We start from the raw sequence: 26611 nt of genomic DNA on the forward strand, positions 1-26611 counted from the left end.
CGATTTTTCGTTGGACTAAATAATTGGGCATCCTTTTGTAATTTTCAACGTATAAACTTTCGGAAGTCAAAGTTTATCATTGTTTTCGAGAGTATAAAGGATCGTGTCCTATCGTGCTGGATGTGATGCTGCATTCCTCTGAAACGAAAGAATTTTGACAACCAACTTGAGCCATTCAAATGCTTCAAAATGAACCATATTTCAAAAACAGCTTTAAAACTTAGACATAAGGACAACACTTAATCAATTTGGTACCAATTTTGGGCGTAGTGAGGGTATAATCCTTCCTCATACGTAACCGACTCCCGAACCCATTTTCTTAAATTTACGTAGGCCAAAATCGATTTAAATAAAACAAAGTGTTTTATTGGGTGACCCAATCACACCTAAATAAAAGATTGGTGGCGACTCCACATTTTCGTTTTTTAAAGTCGATCCCCACTATTTTTTAACTTTAAAAAAAATGGTATCGACAATAGTTGTGTGTCTATGTCCTTAAATTTTGTTTACAATTACTCACTTGTCCAATTTAATCAGGGAGAGATTATAAAATAGGTTTGATTTTGAAGATAGTCTTTGTACTTATCAATTTGTGCAAATTTAATTTTTTTAATTTTATTTACAATTTGTGCAAATTTAATTTTTTTTTAATTTTATTTACTCAAAATTAACCTTTCTATCTTTCGATTTGCTCATATTCAATCCATCCATTAACTTTTTCCATTAATTCTGTTGAAAAATTAGGTACAATAAAAAATTTAGTCCTACAACTTTTACAATTTTTATCAATTTGACCCCTACTTGATTACAACATAGCATAATAGTAGTACAATTCCCTATTTGATTTCACTAAACAAAAACACTCATTCTCCAAAAACCCAGCAAAAGAATAGAAAGATAACAAAGATGTATTAAAAACAAAAAAAAAAACAAATCACCCCTCAAATGCATTCACACAATATACCAAAAAAAAAAAAAGAAAAACACAACAGTAAGAATGTAATGCCCCAAAACCCAGCCTAGAAGTTTAGACCGAATCCTGGAGGTTACATTGGCCATCAGAAGTGGCAGAAACAAAAAATTTAATTTAGACCAAGAAAAGCTTTTTGTTCATTATGTTTGAAACAATATTAAACCAGCGTCAAACATTCAGAAATAAAACTCACAGTTTCTAAAGTTCAATCCAAATAACACCTTACGAAAGTCCAGCATAAAAACTTGTAACACAGTTTATATAATCATTTTACAAACCAACTTAAAATTAATAGTATAAAACTTATGAGATTTTACTTAAACCAAATCAAACCATATCTTTCTGAGACCTCTAGTATAACAAGTCTAGCTTCAAAACACAGAAAGTACCTGAAAGGAAAGACATTACAGAGATGAGCTACGTGAGCTCAGTGTGAGTCTGAAACATGAACAAACGGCAAAAGACGGAGTGACACAATAAATACTTCAGACAAGCATGTGCATAAAAATATCACTTACAGAAGTCTCAATCGGTATGTCAAATACAATATCAAACCACAGAAATGATTTTATAGCCATACACAATAAACAAATCATATTACATGACATTAACTATATTGTCAATAACCAAAAGTTCACACAAACAGAGAAAATGTTCTGAGGACCAGACGTATATTCAGATGTGAACAAATGCATAAGTCAAAATCCCACCCCACCAACCAAACACCACTTCGTCCATCTAGCACACCATATAAGGGCTATGGTAGGCCCGTCCACAATGCACACCACATAGAACCATAATAGGTTTATCCACCAACACACCACAACGTGGAACTATGCCACTTGAGTAACTATATACAGCTGAGCTGATATACGTATAGGATAGTGCGGTAACCCGTCATACAAATGTATCACAGTTAAAACTGCTAATTCTGTCTTCTTTCTCTTCATAGCCAAATCCCAAAATTTTCATGCTATGCAACAATGCACACATTTTGTAGAAAACATACAGAAACGGACATTAACATTTCCAGTTGAACAGATTCAGATTTGATTACACTTGTATTCTAATATTCATTTATGACAACAATAATAATCACATACTTATTTATCATGTAAACGAGCAATAAAATTAAAGCCCATAAACGCACATATATACATGAACCAAACTAAATCGAGTCTCAAACACACTTACTGAGGCTTGACCGAGGTTTGGATTACACAGAAACATAAAATAGACAGTTTATGATTTAAAATAAAAATATTGCAAAATAGGGCCATAAGGTCGTGTGCCCCGGCCGTGTGGAAGTGCCCAGGCCTTATGGGGGTCTACACGCCCATGTGAAAGCTACACACACCCGTGTGGAGGGGATACACGCCCGTATGAGCAGCCCGTGTAACTCTCTGTCCAAAAATGCCAAAAATAAAGAGTAGAGGTGACACGACCGTGTAGAGATCTCACACGCCCGTGTGGTACACACGTCTGTGTGGTCAGGTCGTGTGGAACCAAAAAGCCATCGAAAACCCTAAATTCCCAATTGCACACGGCCATGTGGACTGCCTGTATGCAGTACACGCTCTTGTGGCCACCCGTATGGTCACGTAACCACACCGAAATAGCCTGAAAATCATGCTTTTGATGTCGAAACGTTCCCCAACACTTGGCAACCCAGAATTATGCCAAAACATATAGAATTTCATGCAATTTAGAAACAATATAATACTTCAAATAACCAATTTCGTAAACACACAAGACATTATCGAATTTCACCGTAATTCAATACCAAAGTTAAACCGTTTCAAAACACACACCTTAGACCGCAATATCAAGCAACAAAGATCAATCGATTCACCCTCGCCAACTGTTCGGAAACCTTAATTTCACACATAAATTTAAACTATAAGAACTTCCATTAAAAAATAATAGAAACAAAAGTAATTCTACCATAAATCTTCATGAACAAAACTTACTCGCTTCACATTTGATAAAACGAAACACAAGGATGATCAGTCTTGACAAACAACACGTAACGTGTGTAAAACAGAAGAAACAAGAAACAAATGAAATTGGAATTTGGTAAGAATAAAAAAAAGAATGATGAGGAAGAAAAAGAATAAAAATAAAAAATGAAAAACATAAGCTTATTTTCTATTTTAAAGTTAGCTTCCCTTTTTAAAAAAATAAAATAAAACAACATAAAGACAAATAAATATCAAAAACACTCACAGGGATTCGAATACGAGACCCCGAGATACACTAACACACAACTAACCATCAGACCAGCAGACCCATTCTAATATTAAAACGCGAAGTTGAACCCAAAGGTTCAACCTACTCTAACCACAAACCTCAAAACTTCTAACCCCAAATTCCAGAATGTTACAAAGAAAGCCTGATTCATTTACTTCGTGACTGCCCAAGCTTAACTTTGATTTGGAACGGTCTTTTACCTCTTCATAGGCAACGTTTGTGTTTTTCTCTCCCATTGTAGGATTGGTTACAAAAGAATCCGACTAAAGCCTTTAATATTCAATTGTTAACGTGAATTGGATCACTTTGTATGGGATAGTGTGTTGGTGTACATCAAAACTTATTGGTGTACATTTGACCAACGTTTCTCCAAGTACCGTAGGAACTGCTAAATCTATCTTAAGGAAACTATATTTCACTGGCCTCAACGTTTCGTAAAATTGCCATTCTTCCTTTTTATTTCAACTTTTGTTAACAGATTTTATTTGAATTGTTAGACAAAACACGTTAGTGAAACAAAATAGATAAACATAAATAAATATTTATATATATAATGAAATATAAATAGAACAATTTATATTTAATTTTTGAAATATAAATAATCAAATAAAATCGTAACAGAAGTTAAAATAAAAAGGAAGAACAGAGATTTTAAGAAACATTGAGGCCTGTGAAACACAGTTTCCTTAAGACAGATTTTGCCGCTCCTACGGTACTTGAGGAAACGTTGGTCGAATGTCTCCCAGGATACAACAACACAAAGATCAAAGTAGCAGTACCTCTGCAGTGATCAATGAACAAACGATACATTTTTTTAATCACCAAAATGTTTGAGAAAAACAGAGAGGAAAAAGAATAATATTGAGAGCAACAGAATTTCGGTTTGAGAAAATATCAGAATGTGTAAAACCCTTCAAAAAACATAGCCTTTTATAGGCAATGAGAATGTTAGAATTTTGGAAAATTACCCCAAAATCTGCCATTAAGGAGCCAATAAATCAATTTGATTTAATTGATTGGTATCAAATAAATAAGTTGTGTCCTTATATAACCAGATTATGTCTGTTGAGGAAAAAATATTTTCGTGTTAGGCTAAAATATCCATAAGCCCATTTGTGCCCCAACCTGTCCGGACATTTTGTGTTGTCCATGTTGTGCGCCTCAACCCCATTGGGTTTGGACCTGCACTCCCCTTGCGCGTGAGGCAAAATTCCAAACTTCATCATTCAATCATTCTTTAAGAATGGGTTCCCATTTATAAACACATTTTACACTTGGTATTTAACCAATGTGGGATCTAAGCATTTACTTTTCCTCAACAAATATTTCCAAATAGCTTACTTTGAGCATTAATTTCTCATTCATGACTCAACCATTTAGAGCATATGATATATTGTTGTAAAGATCTCATAGAGTAGAATATGAAACCATAATTTTATGATTTAACTCTCCATCTTTACCTATTGAGAATATGCCTCAAAGTTCCATAAAATGCAATTTTTCCAACATATAATATATACAATTAATATGGATTAAGTAATTAAGTAATTCGGATTGTTATGGAACTTTTAATTTGTTTGAAATTTCTTATCTTTAAAGTGTTAGGTATATTTAAATTATTTTGAGATTGTTATATTTAATTTGTTTGGATTATTATTTTAATCGCTTTTATTAATTTACATTTATTTATTGTTTATTATGAATAAATTTTATTTAAAATTAATTTCTTGGCTTGATTTTATATCATTTTGCATATTTAGATTTGGATTTTGTTGATTCAAATATAGATTTTACTTGATTCAAATATCGACATATGATTGAAAATGTTAAATTTAGATTTTTTGATTGTTATGAAACTTCTAATTTGTTCAAAATTCTTATGTTTAAGTTATTAGGTATATTTAAATGTTGTAAAATTATCATGTTTAATTTGTTTGGATTATATTTAATTACTTTTGCTCATTTGTATTTTTTATTATTAACTATAAATAAATTTTATTTAAATTTATTTTTATTTTATATTATTTTGCAGATTCAACATGTGATTGAAAATGTGAAAATTAGATTTTTTGGATTTAGATATCTGACAGATAGTGATATTTAATTCGGAATTGGATATAGTATTACTCGAAGAATTTACAGATAATTTACAGATTCAGATTTTTAGGCAGATTTACGGATTCAAATTTGGATATTTCAAAATTTGTAGAGATATCAAACCCCCTATCATTCCTAAACAAAGGAGGAGTATGGAGGAGAGTATGGTGGTAACAACAAAGGTCGATTCATCCGATTGAGGCAGAAAGCCAGAGATTGCAAAAGTGGAGGTGGAGAAAGTCGAAAGATTGGATGCCAAAGATAAAACAGAGTATAGGCTAGTATATTTGAAAGTCGATCCCTTATTCATCGTCTTTGAAGGAATTTATAGATGGGTTTCGTGTTGAATGATGCTAGTGCGTGGGACTTGCCATCAAACCATCATTATGGGATGTGTAGGGCGAATGTCTTTAATGGGGCGATGATGCTTAAGATGAGACAGATCCTGTCATTCATTCTGATTTGATGGTACGAAGTAGTTGAACTCACGTGAGGGTTTGGTGACCAAGAAGACCATGTTCTTAACAGAAACTGGGAGTTGGAGGAGTTGACGGCTAACCTCCTTTAAAGGCTACCTCTTGCTTGTCTGGATGGTTAGGATGGGAGGTGAAGCTTCTGATGACCTTCCATTCGATAGCTAATGTAGTTTTCCAATTTGCCACATGTCTTCATTCTTGGGGAGAGGTATAACACTTTTTTATACAAATTTATTGAATTAAGCTCTAGAATGTTAGAATTTTTATCAATTCAATTTTTTCCTGGTAACTTTAATGATTAACCATTAAAGTATAGCCATTATTGTTTTTAATTTTTTTGAGTTATTTTTACCACGTGTCACATTAAGATTGTGCCGTATCTTCTTTAAATTTATTAAAAATTATAATAATTATAAAAATATTTAAAAATAAAAAATATAAAACAACATATAAAAAGTTTAATATATATATATATATATATATATATATTATAGACAATAACCTAAACGATAGTTTAATAAATTCCATTCAGAGCTTTCGAAGACTCAATGAATGGGATTAAAAACTATTCGGCCAGAATGAATTAAAAACAATGTGTATATATATAATTATTCAATTTCGTTGGTTAAATAAAATAAAATAAAATAAAATAAATGTATAAATTAGTAGATTAAAATGGGCGAAAATAATTGACATACAATTCCTCTTTCTGAAGTAGATAGAAGAATCATACATAAATAACTGGATTACCGATATATAATTGTTTAGCTCAAAATCAAACATCTTAATTAATAATTTACACAGCTGTAGATGGCCCAGTAAACACACAACTGTCGAGAAGACAAAGACAATGCTAAAACTTGATTTAACAAAGCCTACCTCACTCACCAACGCCATTTCCACCCAACAAAACCTTCATTAATTTATTCCAAATAAAATATAAAAATCAGTAAAATTGTTGTGTTATTTTTAAATTTTGGTTGATATTAAATTAATTTTAACAATTTCTTTTATCTCAGATAAAAAAAATCATATAATAACCTACAGAACATATTTATAAAAAATGTCAATGCCGGTTAAAACTATACTAATTTTCTCATTTCATTACCTCAACATTTTTTTTGTCGCACTTTAATATTTAAACTATTATTTTATTATTTGATTTAGTCCAATTTTTATAACAGTATTAAAAAAATCAAAAAATCAATTAACATAAGGTATCAATTTAGATGTGCCACGTAGCATCTTCAATCATTTAGAATATAACATGTGACATGTGACAGTCAAGTTTATTAAAATAAATATTCATAAAATTTAAAAATAAAAAATATTTTTAAAATTTTAATTATTAATATACCGTTGACTTTAATCAATGGACGCTTAATCGTCGTGGACCGATGTTCACTAATAGCTGTCTACCATTGACCTACTGTTGTTGACGAAATTTTCATTTTCATTTTTAATATTTTATGGATATTTTATAGAAATTATATATATGCAATTTTAAAATTATTACAATTTTAGAACATATATATATTGAATTTTTAAGTTAAAACTTTTTATTTTTCATTTTTAGAATTTATATTTTGTGTGTTAATTTTTTTTCAATTTTTGAATTTTTGATATACTATTTTGAATTTTTAGATATATTTTGGGTGTTTTGAAAAAAGAAAATTATTATAGTTTTTCAAGAAAATATATTTGTAAAATTTTGAGGTTTTTTAACTTTTTTTTAAATTTAACTAATTTTTATTTTTAAGTACTATTTCGACTTTTATATAATTTATATTTATGATTTTATTAATTAATATAATTTTTATAATATTTAAAAATAAAATAAAACGACATGGCACGTTTTAATGATGTCACATGTCAAATTTTTAACCCATAAGTTAAATGGTTTAACAAATTAATAGTTGAAGTATAAAAGTGGAATAAAGAAAAAATAATTACCAATTTAAGAGCTAAATTGAGAATTATTTATTAATAAAGTAATCTTAATTAATGTATAATTATATATATAAATTTTAATTTTGTGTAATTTTATAAATAAAATTTTAATTTGATTCAATTCTTGTAAATTATTAACACAATTATTTATATAAAATTATTTTATGTTTGTAAGACCCAAATTTTGTCCGGGACCCAATAAAATCAAACCCAAATTAAACCTAACCCATTACCCAGTTATAAGCCCAAACCCAATTTTGGCCCAACCTAATCCCATTACACTAGCTCAACCCAAACACACAAAAAAAAAAACTAAATAAACTAGCCATCAAAGTCTGTCACCACCCACACCTCCACTTGCCTCACTTACACCTGCAAAGGAGAAAAAGGAGAAAAGACAGCAACAAATAATAATAAAATTTGTAAAAAATGGATGGCTATAAGAAAGCCATCCGAAAATCAGGAAGAAAAGGGGGGATTTTGGATTCTATCTCATTTTTTTCGGCTAAAAATAGAAGCCGAAAGAAATCGTAAAAGGGGATCCCCATTCTTATACGCAGGATTTCAGAAAAAAAAAAAAGAAAAAAACACAAAGAAAAGGTGGATTTCCGATCGTATTCTCTTGGTTTTCATTTTATTCTTTAGTTTCTTTTTTATTTCTTTTTTATTTTTGTTTACAAATCTATTAAACGAAAGTGGGCATAAAAAATAAAAAAAAAGAGAGGAGAAGAGAGTCTTACCGAATGCACTCCGGGGTTGCGTCGCCGGAGTTTTCTTTTCCGTCGTCAGAATCGACGCAAGGAGAAGGTGGGGGTTCTTTCTCCTTTGTTTTCTTCGGTATAGAGAGGCATCACCATTGAATCTCCCTTTAAAAGTGCCAAAAACTCGGTTCCATGAGGCTTTGAACCACCGTTTACGATGGAAGCCACGGTGGGTTCACGATGGTTTGGTGACAGTTCAAAAGGGAGAAGGTAAAAAACCTAGCAGAGAAAAGAAGTTGAGGAGAATGGGCTGCTCTCTTTATTTCTGCTGAATGAATAAAAAGGGGTGAATGTTTTAAGAAAAAAAAAGTTTTTTTTTAAAAAAGGGATTTGGGTGTTCTAAATTTTTTTTTTTTAAAAAAGGGTCACTATTCTTTAATTTTAATTGTTTTGGAGAAAGGAAAAAGATGGCCTGCGCATGGACAGTTGGTTTTGAGCATGTTCCCTTTAAATGGGTAATTTGCACGGCCAGTCCTTCCTATTTTACGTTACTTTTAATTTGTTCCTATTATGTTTCTTTTATTTTTCTCCAAAAGTTTGCATGCTGTTTCAGTTTGGTCCTCATCTAGGCAGTGTTTTTGGTGATTTGGGTCATTTTCAATTTTGATCCCCGAGCATTTGTGCGCGTTTTATTTCAGCCCACAATTTTGTTTAAATGATTAGTTTTGTTTATAAATTATCCCTTTGGTTTTGTTGTGCTTACAATGAAGTTTTTTTCCTTAAGAAATAAGAGCATATTATTTTAGCATATAATCTTGTATTGTTGTGATGATTTCGTTGTTTTTTTTTATGTGCATATTTTTTTCTTTTCTTTTTTCAAATACTTTCGTATATTATCATTATCTCTTATATATATATATATATATATATATATTATATTAGGTTTATTAATTTCATATATTATTTACTTAAATGTTGTACATATATCACTTTGTATATTGCTAAATCTTTTTGAAACTTCATTTATGTATTATCTATCTATATATATATATATATATATATTTGATGCATCTCAAATTTCCATGTAAATTATTTTATGGCATTTATTTTAAAATTCATTCGTATGATATTATTTAATTTATTACTTATTTATGTTTTTCTATTTATTTTAAAAGTTTTATATCCATCATTTGTTTTAAAGTCTTTGTATTACTTTTATAGTAGTGTTCTTTTAAAATTTCCTTTCTTCCCTATTGTTCATTTTATTTTAAAACTTGATATTTTATTTGAGTAATTTGCTTAGAACTTCTTTTAAGTTGGCTTTTAATTCATTAGCTTATAATTATTAACATTTGTATTTATATATTTGTTCCTTCATGTTTTTGTATCATTCTTGATTATTCATGTAATGTTATTGTCCCAAATTTTTATTTCTGGCTCAATACTAAGCTTGCATGCTCTTTATTGCATCATGTTTTTTTTAATTCCAACTTCTTTCTCAACTTCAATTGTTTTTATCTCTAAATAATCAAACAAGTATATTGACTCATTTTTTTGCAATTGTATTTGAAACTTTACAAATCAAGGCAATGTTTCGTGTTTGGAAATTCGAGAAATAGTTGTGTCCTAACTCACTGGATATGACATTTGGTTACCTCGAAATAAGATTTTTCGCAAGTAAAGGCAATATTAGATGTTTGGTAATTAGGGAAATCGTGACTTATCGTGCTGGGTTATAATTTCTTGTTTGTTCGAAACAATCGAATATTCCTTCGGTGTTCCACTCATGTCTTTTAAAAAATTTCATTAAAACGAAAGAGATGTTCGATATTTAGCAATTCATGGAATCGTGCCCTAACGTGTTGGGTTGCAATTTCTCGTTTGCTCAAAATAATCGAATGTCTCTTTAGAATTTCATTCATGTTTTCTAAAAGAAAAAACTTATAAAGGAAATGTTCGGTATTTAGCAGTTCGGGGAATAGTACACTATCGTGCTTGGTTGCAATTTCCTATTTGCTCAAAATAATCGAATATCTCTTCGGAATTTCACTTGTATCTTCCAAGGTGAGGCAATGGTCAATGTTTGGAAATTCGAGGAATCGTACCCTACTGTGCTGGGTATTGATTTTTCATTAGACCAAATAGTTGGGCATCCTTTTGTTATTTTCGAATTACAAATTTTCGAACGTCGAAACAAGAAGATTTTTTGCAATGGACTCGGGTTATTCAAATGTTATTAACAAGAACCACATTTCAAAAACATTTTTAATTTTAGACAAAAGGACAGTATTTAATCAATTTGGTACTAATTTTGGGCGTAATGAGGGTGCTAATCCTTCCTCATACGTAACTGACTCCCGAGCCTATTTTCTCATATTTTCGTAGACCAAAATCATTGTTTTAATAAACCAAAATGTTTTATTAAAACAACCCAAATTTCTAGGTGATCCGATCACACTTAAACAAAAAAAGATTGGTGGCGACTCCATTTTCGCTTTCCAAAAAGTCGATCCATCATTTTTAAAACGAAATAAAAAAATGGTTTCGACAATGTTTATATATTACATACATAAATACTGACGTATTGGGCTTGATAGGGCTTAATCTCCTAAAATAAAAATTATCCATTTAGGCCCTTTAAAAATTTTAAAATTTTAAATTAATAAAAGTAAAATTATATTTTATCCCTAAAATAATAAAAATTATATTTAATCATTTAAAAATTATAAAGATATAAATTATTAAAATTAAAATTAATTTCATCTTCCTAAAAAGTTTTTTGGCTTCACTCTTGCATATAAATAATTATATTGATTTAATATAAAATAAATTAATGTATTTATTTCTTTAAATGTGTATAATTAAATTAATATTAAAGTTTCATGTGTATAATTACATCGATTAAAATTTATATATAATTATACATTAAATTAAAATTTATGTATAATTTTAAGATTTATTTCATATTTTTATTATAATAATACTTTTGACTAAGATGTGAAATTAATAAGATTGAAAAATAATTAAACAAATAAACATGTTTTCTTTTAAAATTCAATAACACGTGTATTACTAAAAAGTTTAAACAATAGTGCAAGAGGGTGTAATATATCAATTTTACATAATATATTTGCTGTTATTCATATTGTGGTTGTCGCTGCTTGTAAATTCCTTGAAAGAAAATAAAATAATCTCAAATTAAAAAAAAAAAAACTGAAAAAGCTTACGGCCTTTCTGGTGGAAGTACAGTTGAAAGACACTTTCCTCTTCTCTAGCTTCCCAAGCCTTTTTTCTGATTCTCAGTCTTTGGGTTTCTTTTATCCTTTGATTTCTCCCCATCTTTTTGATGATTCGCTCTGTTGTTGTTGGTTTTGGACATTGATTTACAGTAATCATCATATCTATTGTTCATCTTCCTCTGTTAGATATGGAAGCTATCAAGAAGCAGGCTACCAAGCTCAGAGAGCAAGTTGCCAAGCAACAGCAAGTAGGGTTTTCTTTCTTTTCCTTTTTAATTAAGCTTCTAAGTTTCAACTTCAGGCTTTTGACTGATAGAAAGCACTCATATGGATCACTATGCTTCACCAATTTTCCTGCTATCTTATAAATAGTTGATTTCTAATGTTTAAGTTTTCCTGTTTCTTCAATTTCATAGAATACTTTGGGTAGAATTGTTAAGCTATATACCGTTCTTTTGTTACTCTGTTTTTTCATTACTCTCAGTAGTTTCTAAGGTAATTTTCAAATATATGGTTCAATTCTTTTCTATATTGTAGGCAGTACTTAGGCATCTTGGGCATTTTAGCAATGAAGACATTACTGTTGATGAAGCTGATCTTCAATGTCATCAAAAGCTTCAAGACCTGTACAGTTCTACAAAGGCAGCTAAGGTACATTTTTCAATCCTTTCTTAACTTGTCCTAGTTTCTAATAAAGTGGTTTAACTTTTAACTTGTAAGTAAATGCATATCAACTTACACTTCTAAACTATGCTTGCAGCATTTGCAGCGGAACATCGTCCGTGGCATAGAAGGTTTTATTGCAACAAGCTCAAAGCTGATAGAAATATGTAAGCATGGTTGGTTCATTTACTGGGTGTTGATCCCTGTACAAAGCTGATTCACGGTTTTCACCTCAATTGTTTTAGCTAGGAAGTTGGCTGATGATTGTTGCAAGTATGGAGTTGAAAATCAAAATACTGGTTCTTCTCTTGCAAAAGCCGCTCTTCACTTTGGCAATTCACATAAATCAATAGAAGATGAAAGGGAGACCTTGCTTGGGATCCTTGGTGAGCAGGTAATTTCTTAACTTTATTACCATATACTAATTGTTCTTAGGAGCTTCTTGTGGAGAGGAAATTATAGGTATTGTTAAAGATAATTGAAATCTACTTAAAATATTATTATGATGAAACAATTATAAGAGATGTAGAAAACTAACTCGTAGAAAACTAACTCGGAACATTTATTTTTTGGGTTATATAGTTTCGGACAGACAGCAATATGGTTTGTGAAAAAGAAATGAGATATTTAGAGACTAGAACGCAAGCATGCAAGTATGCCTTCTGATTGTTTCTTGTTAGGCATGGTCTTTACTCTTCAATAGTTTATGCAGTTGATGATCCCCTTTGGCATTGTCTTCAATTAAAGAACTAAATATTCTTTCATTAATTTGTGTATGGTTTGCTCTCATGAACTAGTTTTTTGTGAAGCTGTTTTGTGCTAAAAATAAGAATAAAACTTTTCAGAGTTCATTTGTGAGGAATTTTATATTAGTAATTATTATAGTTCAGTAGCTTCAAGAATAAATTAGACTTTATACATAGTTGGTCGGCAGAAGCAATCACTGATGTGAATCCTCTGGCATTAATAAGAAACAATACTTGCGGATTGAGAGCAGAAGAAAACAAAAATGTGAGTTCAATGAATTTGAGTTTTCAATTCTATTATACAAGCTACCTTGAAAGCAGTGGCCTTCAAAAGGATATGGTGCAGATTACAAGATGGAGTGTTTGATGCGTATTGCTGATTCTAGGCATTTATAGACTAGAAGTGACAAAATTTACTGATTTATTGTTTCCTGAGCATGATTTCTAGTATGTATATATATTTATACATAATGTACATAACTGCCTTACCAATTGTATGCAGCCTTTTGTATCAAAATGTGTGGCCGAATGAGGACTTAATTATCCATAGCTTTTCCAAAATTAGTTATAATTAGTTATCTTGTGACATTTGTTGCTAGCAAACTTGGACTGGTTTCCAAAAAATTGGATATTTTGATTTGACCATATTCGAATAGATTATTTGCCCTTCTGTTCTGTTCTCTTTGTTTTAAACATGCCAAGGGTGCACTTGATACCAAGTATTGCTAGGAAACAGTGTTGAAAATTTAAGATAACATTTATGTATCCTAGCTTTGATATTTCCTCCTTTTTTACGTTTTCTTTTTCTTTTTCATGCTTCTAATTGTGTTACAGGTTTCATATATGTAGGTTTCTGAGCCACTACGGGCATTAATTACAGGAGCTCCTCTAGAAGATGCTCGGCACTTGACCCACCGATATGACAGATTCCGCCAAGAGGTTGAAGCTCAGGTATTTCATTGTTTTAAATTTTGGAGTTGACCGATTTCAACTGTCAGAATCTAGCTGTGCGAACTTTGGTTGGTTAGACCATTGAACAGAAAAGGTATCAGAAATTTGGATGTACTGTGCTGACTGCAGTCTACTGTAATCTCTTGAAATTATTGTCATTGCATGGCTCAGTCAATTCATCAAAGGTTTATCTAGTTAACACAAAAATTAATCTATGTGTTCACTGACAGGATAGGCAGGGTAAATTTTTTTTCCTAACACATTAACAAGCGAAATTATGCTTGTTCTTCCTTCTTATTCCAAAAAAATATGGAATGAGTTAAATGTTTTTCGGCTCAAGTGTCTAACCTTTAAACAATTTTATCGTATCTTTTTATAGCTTTCTTCTTAATTCTTTTTTATATGTTTATTTATTCTCAGCCTTTTTCCTTCCCCCCTCACAAACAGGCAGCAGATGTTTTGAGGCGTAGATCAAAAACCAGGGAAGCTGATATATCTGCAGAAAGCTACATGAAGCTTAAACAAGCAGAAGCAAGATTGGCTGACCTTAAATCCTCAATGATGGTTCTAGGAAGAGAAGCAACTGCTGCCATGTTGTCAGCTGAGGATCAGCAGCAAAAGATTACTTTCCAGCTGCTTCTTGCAATGGTATTGCTAATTTTAATTTAACCATTTTTTGCAATGCCTGTAATGAACCTGTTTCTTTGGTTTAGAAAACAAAACTGTTTTTCTAGTTCTCAGCAGCACTATCTTTACAGCTACATAAGATTGACCTTCAACTGAAAGAAGTTTTGCAACTGTTATTTATGCAAAAAGAATGATCCCTTTTTTGAGGGTTCCATTTGAATGTACATTGGTAGTCATAAATTTAGTTTAGCAAATTATTTAGCTGCTTTGTTTGACTTGTAGTCCAGAACAAAAAAGTCCTTGTCAGAGGAAGATGAAACTTTAGTGGATCAAGGTGAAAAAAATATTAACACGCTATAGCTTTTCACTTATCAATATCTTGTTAAAAAACCTCTAGTAGTTTCCGAGTGTCCAAATATGTTGTGTCTGTTTTTAAAAAAAAAATTTGACATGCTCTCATTTGACCGACTTGTATGTCGTGTCAAATTCATGTCTATATTTGATACGGGGACACTTCCCTGCATGGTGTGTCCTTCATAGAATGAGAATCTCTCCCTCCCTCTCTCTCTCCATGTGTGCTTGAACACACATATATATGAAAGTAGCAAAGATTTTTCCTTCCAAGGCTGTATCACAAGGGTATTGTCTGTCTGATGTTTCAGACTTATCTGTGAGATAATTGATGCAGTCAACTTAGTCTTGACTCTTCAGTGAGTTCATATTTAATGCTCATCACCCCTAGATGTAATGCTCAGGTCCTTGGCCCTCACCAGAATCATTTTGCAGGTTGACGCCGAAAAATCTTACCATCAACGTGTTCTTGCTAGTTTAGAGAAGCTACATGCTGAGGTTTGTACTTAATCCCCCTTGGCCGTGTTATTGTTCTCATGACATCTATAGGCATCGGCATCAAGTACATGAATTTTATGGGGGCCAAATTGCTGTTACTTTTCAATTATTTTTTGCATATCCAAAAGGTTATGATCAAAGTTTGCTGCTGGATAGATGATTCTAGAGGGGCAGATGAACGAGTCATTGAACTCAGTGACGTTGCAGAGAGAGGTGAATGTCGCCTCTGCACATGATAAATTTAGTTCGAATAAATCTGAAGCTCAGGGAAGCAATCAAAGCGATGTATTTTTCATAGCAAAGGTTTAGCTTTTGAACTCTTCTGTTCCCTTTTTTTAGCCCCTCTGTAGATAAATTGAAGTCGGGAACGTATTCTCTGAATAAAGTAAATGTAGACATGTCAGTTTACTCCTCTTATATTCTATGTATCTGTTAGTGATCATATCAAGCAGGCCTATCTTATGTTAGGTAGAAGGTTTTAGAGATTTTTGAAACAAGTGTACTTTGACAGTAGCTAAAATTTACTGAAAATGGCCTGGAGTGTTGGTCTTGTGTAATGAAGGAAAAAGATGAATTTAACACTGAAGTTAGCTATGGTTTCTGCAAAATTTGATTCAGTTTAGCTATGGTTTCTGCAAAATTTGATTCAGTCCTCTTATGCTTTCTCAAATTTAGAATTACAGGAATTTTTCCACTAGGGTAAACAGCCAGTTAGAATAGCTGATTGACAACCATGAAAACTTGTAAATTTTAGGATACTTGAACCTCCTCTTCTTGTTTTGCCAAAAACCAAAAAGGTCCTCTTCCTAGATTGGAGCTTCAGTTAGCCACTTAGAGTGATTATTTTTCACATTTTCACCTATCTGTGTTCCTTTCTACAGCCTTCTTTGAGTCTCTTATTTTTCTTTCTCTTGTGTTCTGTGTCTGTTAGAAAAAAGAACATTTTTTATTTATTGCCGGAAAACTCATTGGAGGCTGATTGAAACCCTTTCTTGATGTTTGTACTGCATTTGAGTTGGCTAGGGTATGATCGACCTTGAGACTTGTGACGTAATTTAGCAAATGGACGTAATCATTTGTGGCATCATATACCATTATTTTTCATTTTAAAAGTAAAACTTTATTGAAGAAATCCCCAGATATTAAATCGATTAGTGGGATGCCAATTTTTAATCAGTTTTTATATTGTTGTGCGTCAAGCTTATGTAGTTGGTGTCTATATATATATATATATATACACACACACATTTTTGGTTGTTTGTGAAACTGGCTTGGTTTCAAGTGCTTTTAGTTTACAGTTGCGGACTTGATTGAGGTGTTTGTTTTAACAGGTTGTACACCCATTTGATGCTGAAACAGATGGGGAATTAAGCTTAGCAGTTGGTGATTATGTTGTGGTTCGCCAGGTACGGGCTATTTCTAACTGCAGTGCTGGCTAGCCTGGTTAAATGTTTTAACTTTAATATTTTAGGTGATGATAATCATATGTTTGGTTGTAATGTAATACGAAAATTAAGGTGGGTCCTAGTGGATGGTCGGAGGGAGAATGCAAGGGCAAGGCTGGATGGTTTCCCTCTGCTTATGTAGAAAGACAAGAGAAAGCACCAGCAAGCAAGTTAATTGAGCCGAACTCCGCAGCCTCAGCCTGATCTACCATCATAAGGTAACCGCTCTGAGGGAGTTGAACAGCATAGTGGTAAACAAAAAAAGTTGAACACGCCCCTCCTTTGGCTTCGTAATAATGTAAGTATTACAGAGTACATTTATTAATACTATACATGTACAATTGTGTTTGTATTTGTATTTGTATTTGTATGGTGAATCATGAAAGCTAGTATGATTCAGTTTTGCGAAGAAGATTCAAGAACTATTTCTTTTTCTTGTTCTAAAATAAATAAGTCTCACAGTTTGTCTTGTCTCTTCATTTCTCAATATTCAGTTTGATTTCCTGTTTAAATAGGCAGTATAATTACTCCTGTTTGTTTAAATTAAATAGATAGTAATACTTTGGTGGAGCAGATTGGAGGATCTTTCTCCGAATTATTTTTCTGTCAGCTGTCCTAGTTAGTTAATTTAAGAGCATTCATAAGTAGGCCATGGCTTGATGAAAATGGCATTGACTCTCTAACTCTTAACTCATTATTCACTAACCCCAGCTCAAAACAAATACGAAATCTGAACCCAGAGGTTCCATGATGACATTTTGCCCTCAAATCCTGGCTCATTCCCATTTCGCACCAAGTCAAAAAGTTTATGAAGATTGAAAAGACCCATAGAACATAGTTTGCCAGAAATGTGTTCACTGAAGCTCTGCCGTATGCTGTGTTTTAAATTGGTTCTGCAACCATTTACTGAATAAATCTCTACTGCTGATAAACTAAATTGGGTGCACTAAAAATGCCGAAGTTATTTCAAGAGTTACCAGATTTCTCTGTATTTTCATTTCAATAAAATTGCTAATGGCAGATTGGCAGGCACAGATGCAGTATAGTAGAGGATTTTGAGAAGCAGAAACCTACAGTTTTTGTTGGAACATTTTGAAAACATTCTTTTATGAGTTAAAGAATATGTTCCATAAATGAAATTTTATGTCTTCAATAAGAATTCTGAAGAGTTGCATCTTTTGATTATTTAGTATTTTCCAATGTCCTAATCACTTCATTTAAAGGTTTTCATGTCCTAATCACTTCATTTAAAGGTTTTCTTTTTATCGAATATATTTATAATAATTTTAAAAGAATAAGAAGTCAAAATGCGAAAAATTTAGTGGGACAAAAATGTAAGGTTTTATGCATGTATATATCTTTAGATGGTTGTATAATTGTTTTATAAGAAGGATTTGAGAAAAATTAGATGCTGAAAACATAAAGGTTGAAGGCCACAGATGAAAGTTTTACACTTAAGTCATTATGGAAGGATACAAGAAGAATATGTTAATGTGGTGGTTGTCCAAGTATGTGTATTGTTGTTTGATTTAATGGTTATGTTTTTAGTTGAATAATAATTATATGTATAAATTATTAATTTCAAAGCACTGATATCTCTTCATTCTGATGGGAATGTGTTGAGCGTTGTAAACTTAAGATGGAAAGGTAGTTTTTTTACAACTCAACAAATGAATGCGACATTTTTGCTTCACTTTCTAAAAAACTCAAATGCTTGTGCGCATAATTTTCTAATCAACAGGCTCTGCCTGCACAACCCTGCCCTTATCAATTGTGTATGAATCATATTAACAAAGAGCAACGGTTAAAATAGGAAGTAGGCACCAAAATGCAGTTGCAATAAGCAAAGCCATTAAACCAGCTGTACATAAAAGGCACAAGGTAATTCGGGAAGAGATGAGCTTTGTAATGTTTTCTAATTGCTGCCAAATATCTCACTCCTATATATTCATCTAAACTTTCACAGCCTCAAAGCCTATGTCCTGCTACTCTACACAGACACTCTTATAATCAATTTTGTTATCATGCTTAAATTGATCATTTCATGTCTCTTAATGTTAAGCTTAAATTGCTTGAAATTTTCACCATCTCTAGAGCTTTGAACTTCATTACCTGTAACATAACATTATCTGAAAATAATTCAAAATTCGTTACTAATGGATCTGGTTAAGACACAATGTTTTAAGAACTGGGCACATGCAATGCCAGCCCCAGAAAGGAAAAAAGGAAATGAGTGAGAGATAATACCTGCCTTTACAGAATAAATTTTTCACATTCAGTTCAATGGGACTTTTGCTTTCTGGATCCTATGAACAAGGAATATGTAAGCTTTCACAATCTCCTCCTTGAACATGAAAAGTACAGAAGCAGCAAAAACACTCTGTACTATCTTTGTGCTCATCCCCTTGTAAAAGCCAGGCAATCCCTCATACTTCATCATTTTAACAATTGCATCTACTGTACCTGTGCAGCGAAATTTTCCAGTTAGCATTCTTGCCCAACATCAAATGAAACATGGATATCAATGTCACATAGCAGATAAGCTTAAGGCAAAGTCTTCATTAGACAAGGTTAGAACGGATGTAGATGTCAATTGATATTTTACCTTACTTGAGCACGCAGATGAAAAAGATTGAACAAGACAAGGGAAAGGTATATTGGTAACTAAACTAGAATCAAATCATAATGCAGCTTTGTATAAGGTAGAACATGAGTATAGAATTGAACTAAACTAAAGCATGTAAGAGATGTAGAACATTCATAATGAAGGAATAATTGAATACAAAATTCCTGTAACTTATAAATGCAGCTTCCTGAAAGCACCTTATGGGCATCAGGTAGTTACTGGCTGCCCATCAGAAACAATAAAGGTTTGGAGAAATGGCACAAAATCTGACACTCAAAAGATGAAAAATAGTAAAATGTAAACTATAACCATTATAAGTTCACCTCAGCCAGTACAATATCTTACTACAGAAAAACTCTGGTATCAGGAAGATGATAAGAATTTGTCCAAACTCCAAAAAGTTTTAAATATCATGATAGGGCCGAATTCCTTTGGTATACAAACCTGAATATCTTAGTGATATATTCCCACCAATCTCCTGTTTTGCTTGAAGCCGAGACTGTTCAAGCGTTTAAAAGAGAACAAATAAAGTAAGAATATGCTTCAAAAGTGTTGGTGCAAGACAAAGGACATAACAAGACACTTGCATTTCTGCCAATGTTTACCTTGACGACCAGCAGTGGGTATGTTGTTACAGTTGCCCCAAGTTTTGCCAAGGCTCCTAATAAAAACACCTGCTCATAGAAACAGCAAGGCAGAAAAATGTAGAAATTTAGACAAGACTACCGTTCAGATGTTTTATGGAATAGACCAGCTCCATAGTGGGGAGGTTGAAAAGTCATTGATGGTATTTAATTTTTCAACAATAGGTATCAAATTGAACATTTGACAGTAGTTAGTGTACCAAATATGTGATTAACCTTTTCTGAATCTATCTTTTGTTCCAAAAGTAGAAAATTTGATAGGCAAGAAAGAAATCTACCAATCAGATGAACCATGCATAACAAACAAGGTTTTTAAGTATTTTGACATCAATGCTGAAAAAGGAGAAAGGAAATTGAAATAAAAATGCAACTCCAAGATGACCATTCGGTAATGCATCTCAAAGATTATGTTGTACCTCCAAAGCTGATACATTTTTTAATCCATGCTTATTAGCAGAACGTTTTTCCTTCAGACGCTTTAATGAGGTCTCATATATCATGAACTGGATTGAGGGATTACAGACCTGGCATAAACAAAATCTTCATTAGTCAGATTCAACTAGATAGTTTATCCCAGGTTTACATAGATTAAATAGAGACTAACCATAATGAGTGTAGGTATAATGCCTTTCCAGAATCCTCTAATTCCTGCTTCGGTATAAACTTCACGGGCCTAGCAATGAATGAATATAACGGTTGTCATTTACATTATAATCTGATAATTATGCATAGTTTTGAAGATCAGAAAATGTATGACTAGCAGTTTTTAAGAAGTTTTCCACTAAAACTAAGGCTAACTAAAAATCTATTTAAACCAATAAAAGGAAAAGCAACCAGAGAAAATGGTGAAACTAATTATGTCAATGGCAACCGTTCCTCAAACTCTGAACCCACAAGGCATTAAAAAGAAAAAGCAAGAGAGATACGAACCGCATGAATGGTTCCATAAGGATGAGGCTTTGTTGACTCAAGCTCATCCAATTTTTCCGGCAGTGTTGAACCTATTAAGCCGTTTTCAGAAGCCTCCTTTAATAGAGCTTCCTTTTTGGACTCCATAATTTTTCTTTCTGCTTGAGTATGAGTCTGAAGTAAAGACAGAGAACGCCCTGTTTATTATCTTCAGGGGATCACAAGCACTATGTAGACCAAACAGTTGTTTAGTGAGCATTCCATTCCATGATTTTGAATTTTTGTTCTTTCAAAGCCACTTTGTATTTGTAGGAAGTTAGGTGGAAAATTAAACTCAAATATAGTTAGTACTGATGAGATAGAGCATCATTCATAAACATCAATATTGGAATATTCACAAAAACTGAAATTCCACACATCACTAGTTTTACAACGGAAAAAAAGGCACAAAGAAAGGCAGCAACAACAACAACATTAATAATGGTAGAGGTATAGTAAAGGGAAGAAACACAAGACCTGCATACGGGTCACAAGAACCCATATTGGGTTTGTCAGCAATACATTCAAGGACCTGCAGGGTCATTGAGAGAGATCATTTAGTCAATTATTATTGTTCGAAGTGGATGGAAAGCATCTTCTTTATTCATAATTATGACATGAGAAGACCACATTACTTTTCCTTTCCCTAGCCCTGGTCCGACTAATTTTAAAGCAAGCTGGGGATGTATATTAAAATTGAATAAAACTATTATTAATCCTTATACCATGTCTTAGCACTCAACTGGACGGACAAAAAAGGACGGGAAATTAGTATTGTATATTAGATAGGATTGGAATGGAATGACATATAATAAAAGGGATGAGAATTACCCTGAAAGAGCTGCTACAACAAGCCAAGAAAAGATGCCAAGGGTGCCATCCCCACGTCCCTTGTGCTTACGGACAACAGCAATAGCCTCAGCCTTATTTTTGAATAGCTGATAAAAGTAGTAGTAAATGCCCTGCCAACATCACAAGTAGAGCATGAAGAGGTGAAAAGCAGTGGAGGGGGCAAGCCAAAGTCAAAGCCAAACACTACCTGCGAAGCAGCAGTTCCAAATAAAGAAGGCTTAAGACCAGAGTAAAGTCCTCCCCAGCCTTCGGTTTGTAGCACCTACATGAAGAAATGAGAATCTCAAGTGGAGGCAAGGAAACAGAAGCAATTTGAAAGAGGAAAAACAAGGGACGTACATGGAGGATCTGAAGAAGCGTACCAGCAGCCGCAGTGGGGGGTTTGGGTTTGGACTTGGCGATTCTTTCCGTTTGTTGACGCGTATTCACCTTCGTTATGGAAGCCATTTACATGAAAAATAAATATAAAAAGAGAGAGAGAAAGAAAGAGAGAGAGTACCCACCGTCTGAAGTGGATAAGTGAGGATCTGAGCAATGATTCCAGCGCCAGCTCCTGCCACTCCGTTAGCTATAGCATTGGAGTTGGACATAATTGGTTATTCTCCTGCTTTCACTGCCTTCTCAGTCGTCTTCAGTTACTCACCAACTTATCCTCTACTTCCTTCACTCTTTCCTTGCCAGCCTTACTTTCTCTTTTTCCTTATAGTTTACTTGCTTCTGACTTCATTTTCATTAGCCCACTTGGGCTATTGGTATTTACAGCAATGCTACGTCCTGCTTTCTAATTAATTATTTAGTTAATTGGTTCAAACATATTGTTGTTATCCCTTTCCTCATTTTTAACATGCAGATTTCAAGCATTTAATTTTAATTAATTTTAAATAATAAATATTATTGATTTTTTTTAGTTTTTAAATAATATATAAATTTAGAATTATAATAAAAGTGAACTATAAAATTAATTTGAAAAAATAAAAATATTGGGTAAAGTAACATGCAACAATTTTAATAATAATTCATGATAAATACGAAAAATATTCACAATTAAAAATAAACAGTTTTAAGAGTGTTTGTTTCACATAATATAAATAATTTAAAAGAATTAAAAAACATATTTTAATATCATATTACCTCATCAACAATTAAAATAATATTAGATTACTCTTCGATGTCGTGTCATTGTTGTTCGAATATGATCGATATTGTTTATCCGATGAACCATTGCTTTAATGCTCAATTCTCTTTATATAATTCTACTAATTTATTAATATTAACAATTTCTATTTTTAAATTTCTTTAGATGTTAGTTGATTGAATGTGATTAATTCTTGGATGTTATTTATAAAATTAATTAAAATTTAAATAGATATAACTCTAATATTAATCCTAATATCAAATCAAAATTTAATTTAGTCATGAATTTAAATTAAAATTTAAATAAGTTCACGACAAGTTTTTATTATAATATATTTCTTTTTCCAAATAATAAATTTAAATTTATTATGATTATCACAACTTTTATTTTAATATAATTACTATGATAATTTTTTTACTTTTTAAAATTGATATATAATTATTTTTAAATGTCGATAATATGATGGAAAATAAATGGTATTCTTATCGATTCAAATTTTTTTTAAACTCATGATTATATATATTATAGATATATTAAAAAAGGGAAAAATGAAGTTAGCATTTAATAAATTGTTGGTGAAATATTTAAACTTTATGTTAGTGAGACTTTAGCAATGCTAATAAAGAGTTAATGTTTCATATATTATGTGTGGACTCTTGATGCATATTTTATTTTGGTTTATGTTTTGGTGTGTGAAAATAAAATGAACTTATGAAAAATTAAATGAATGCTTCAAGGTGTGTAATTATGTTATTATCTTTAAGGTTCTATTCGTCTCAATTTATATTTTAGTGAGCAAGAGAGTTATTGGCAAATGAACCTCGATGATACACTGAAGCCTAATGGTTGTCTACATTTTGCATTAATGAAATAATTCACTAAACATTGAGTAGAGCATAGTAAGAATATCAAATTCTATAAAAAAAACTTCTGCGATAATTCTTTATAGAATAATTTTTTTAATATAAAATATGGTGGGAAAATAGAACAAACTTTTGCTTCTCAATTTTTGATTTGCCATACAAATGAAATCTCACTCCTATTTATGGGAGTTCTCATGTTTCTTTATAGAGACATAACTATTCAATATATGTCTATTTGGATAGTCACATCTATTAAGAATGAACACAATTATTCATTACATATTACTTGAATAATCATAACTTTTTGTTAATAATCAAGTAACATAACTTTCAATAATAATAAAAATAACTCATTAGTATGAATAATGATAACTCTTAATCAATTTATCTAGTGACATAACTTTTGATTACTTATAACTTTTTATTTGCAATTGTTAGAACACTATATATATTTTGAAAATGTTACAACCATCTCCCCATTTTTAAAATATTCTAGATTTTGATAATCTTGAAAATCAATTATATAAATGAAAGTGTCTTATGATTGAACCTTAACTTAGTGAAAACATATTAAAGTTAATCAAAATTGCATGGTAGACTAAGCTTCGAATCAACTATCCTTTTTGTATTAACTGAATACATCTTACACAACAATTTCAACACCAATCAATGCATAGTATCCAAGGACACTATTATGGTCATGTGTCTATGACCTCTTTTCATGAGTATTATTAGAACCAAGCCCTTGAGCTCTTAGAAGTGGCCACATTTCCACTCATATTGGTAGATCTCATCGAGAGTGTTCCCGTAATTATAACACTCTAACATATTTATATTATGGGTCTATTAAGAATGTAATACTCATCTTTCCTCTTTTCATTATTGGTACCTAACACTTTTCACCTTGGGATGATATATTATATAACATTTAATCGTGTTAGTAGTCACATGTTAATGATGTACTTTGTCTCATTGAACTCAGGACTTGACATTAAGTCGAGTTTCCATCATGAGTGATTTAAATATTATAGGTTTGTACCTCATCCCTAAATTTCTAAATTTCCAATGTAGTTAAGTTAATTATCTGTACCACATGGTGAAACTTTATATTTATTTGAGTCTTAAAAGTTCACACAACCAATACCACTACCATGTTCAATTATCCATTCTTTTGTAAAAGAATGCTATCAAAGATATTATTTGTACAATTATCAATTCATTGTCTCATAATATTCAAAGTGACCACTTTTATCTTTTATAATTATGGTTCTACATTTACTCATTTTATGTATTTCTTGGAATCCAAGAAATTAAATTTCACAATTAACAAATATATGAAACCATACATGATGTCTTTTCTGTCAAGTAAATTGTTGTAAAGAGGCATTAAATCTTTTGGTGAAACAAGACAACATATTTACTATTTTTCATAGTTTCTTTTCATAAACAATATATAACCTTAAAAATTTATCATGTATGCATGCTCAAATAATATATTTTTTTTAACACAAGGGTGTTACATATATTATTTTAGAACAGAGTCATATTAGAGAACCATCAACTATCTGACCATTTGACTATAACATCACACATTTATACACTCTTTATCAATGAGCATGGTAATGGTATACTCAATACAATGTCCATCACTTAAATGAGATAAATAACTTCATATTGTTATTTCCTTACGAGATCTTTGATTCATGACTTCTAAAATGAATTTCAAATTTTCACTATATTTCAAAATTATAAAACCATGAGGTTATAGATCAAATTCAGCTCATATATATACACACACACACCATGTGCACCATCAATATGCACAATATATATGATCTTTATTTTCAAATATATAATTATCACGTTCACATTTTCATTAGAAGATTTATATCAAAATAGTAATTTTGTGATATTAGTTGATGTTTTCCACTATTCTACCTTGACTAGAGAAATTAACCATGTAAATTGCATATATCTTATTTCATTTTTAGTCAAAATCACTTTTAGTCTGACCTTTATAGCATAGACTAAAAAATGTGCAATCATATATAAAACTCATTTAGCTTATGAGCATTTTTTTTCAAAACCAACCAAAACTTTTCATATTATATGACCATCTACAAACTTTCATTTAAGCAATGAATACACTTAAAATATTATCTCATCAATAACATCCAAATGTTACTTACTAATATCATGATTTGAATAAACAAATAATATCATATTTCAAGTTAAATATATATCATGAAAACAAAGAATACTTTTGTATTAAAAGTTTCACTCACAAATTAGATAGAATGAATTAAATTTTAATTTTCCAAATTTATTGTCTATTTATAATGTACCAATAGGTGCCTAAGTGACTTTTTAAAACGACATCACTTCTCAAGTTGCACTTTTTGATTTTAAGAAATAATTTCAACTCAACCTTTTGAAAGTAACTGTTGGATTAATAACACAACATTTTGGTCTGGGAAAGGTCACTAAAATTGTAACAACTCGGTTTTCAGTGATATCAAAAATTACAGTTTTAGGACACCGTTTCTGTAAATCGAGTTCGTAAATATTAAATAAAG

At 31.4% G+C, this 26611-nt stretch overlaps 2 protein-coding genes and 1 long non-coding RNA gene across 6 annotated transcripts; 1 reads left to right on the forward strand and 2 right to left on the reverse strand.

Annotated features, from left to right (window-relative positions):
- Positions 1–7889: 7889 nt before the first annotated feature.
- On the reverse strand, positions 7890–8898 carry LOC128293261 (uncharacterized). The gene is made up of 2 exons (XR_008283413.1): positions 8487–8898; positions 7890–8118 (listed from the first exon to the last, which is right to left on the reverse strand). It is a non-coding gene; the product is annotated as an uncharacterized LOC128293261 (long non-coding RNA).
- A 2687-nt stretch (positions 8899–11585) lies between these two features.
- LOC108453736 (SH3 domain-containing protein 1) lies at positions 11586–18126 on the forward strand. The gene is made up of 10 exons (XM_053028425.1): positions 11586–11934; positions 12224–12337; positions 12447–12516; positions 12595–12743; positions 13945–14046; positions 14494–14694; positions 15460–15522; positions 15679–15825; positions 16854–16928; positions 17040–18126. The coding sequence occupies exons 1-10, from the start codon at positions 11875–11877 to the stop codon at positions 17169–17171; spliced, it is 1113 nt and encodes a 370-aa protein (XP_052884385.1). The 5' UTR covers positions 11586–11874; the 3' UTR covers positions 17172–18126.
- Positions 18127–18693: 567 nt separating this feature from the next.
- Positions 18694–22795, reverse strand: LOC108453734 (peroxisomal nicotinamide adenine dinucleotide carrier-like). 4 transcript variants are annotated; one of them, XM_017752016.2, is made up of 12 exons: positions 22541–22795; positions 22377–22466; positions 22225–22299; positions 22017–22147; positions 21663–21717; positions 21168–21320; positions 20842–20910; positions 20654–20761; positions 20199–20267; positions 20038–20092; positions 19219–19430; positions 18694–19079 (listed from the first exon to the last, which is right to left on the reverse strand). In XM_017752016.2, exons 1-11 carry the CDS (start codon positions 22625–22627, stop codon positions 19243–19245), a joined length of 1080 nt encoding a protein of 359 aa, XP_017607505.1. In that variant the 5' UTR covers positions 22628–22795; the 3' UTR covers positions 18694–19079; positions 19219–19242. The 4 variants fall into 4 exon arrangements, with proteins under 4 accessions (XP_017607505.1, XP_017607504.1, XP_017607502.1 ...); XM_017752015.2 differs by having other exon boundaries at positions 18694–19096; XM_017752013.2 differs by having other exon boundaries at positions 19215–19430.
- Between the last annotated feature and the right edge of the window lie 3816 nt (positions 22796–26611).

The sequence above is a fragment of the Gossypium arboreum genome, chromosome 5 (assembly GCF_025698485.1).
Source record: "Gossypium arboreum isolate Shixiya-1 chromosome 5, ASM2569848v2, whole genome shotgun sequence".
NCBI classification, from domain to species: Eukaryota; Viridiplantae; Streptophyta; class Magnoliopsida; order Malvales; family Malvaceae; genus Gossypium; species Gossypium arboreum.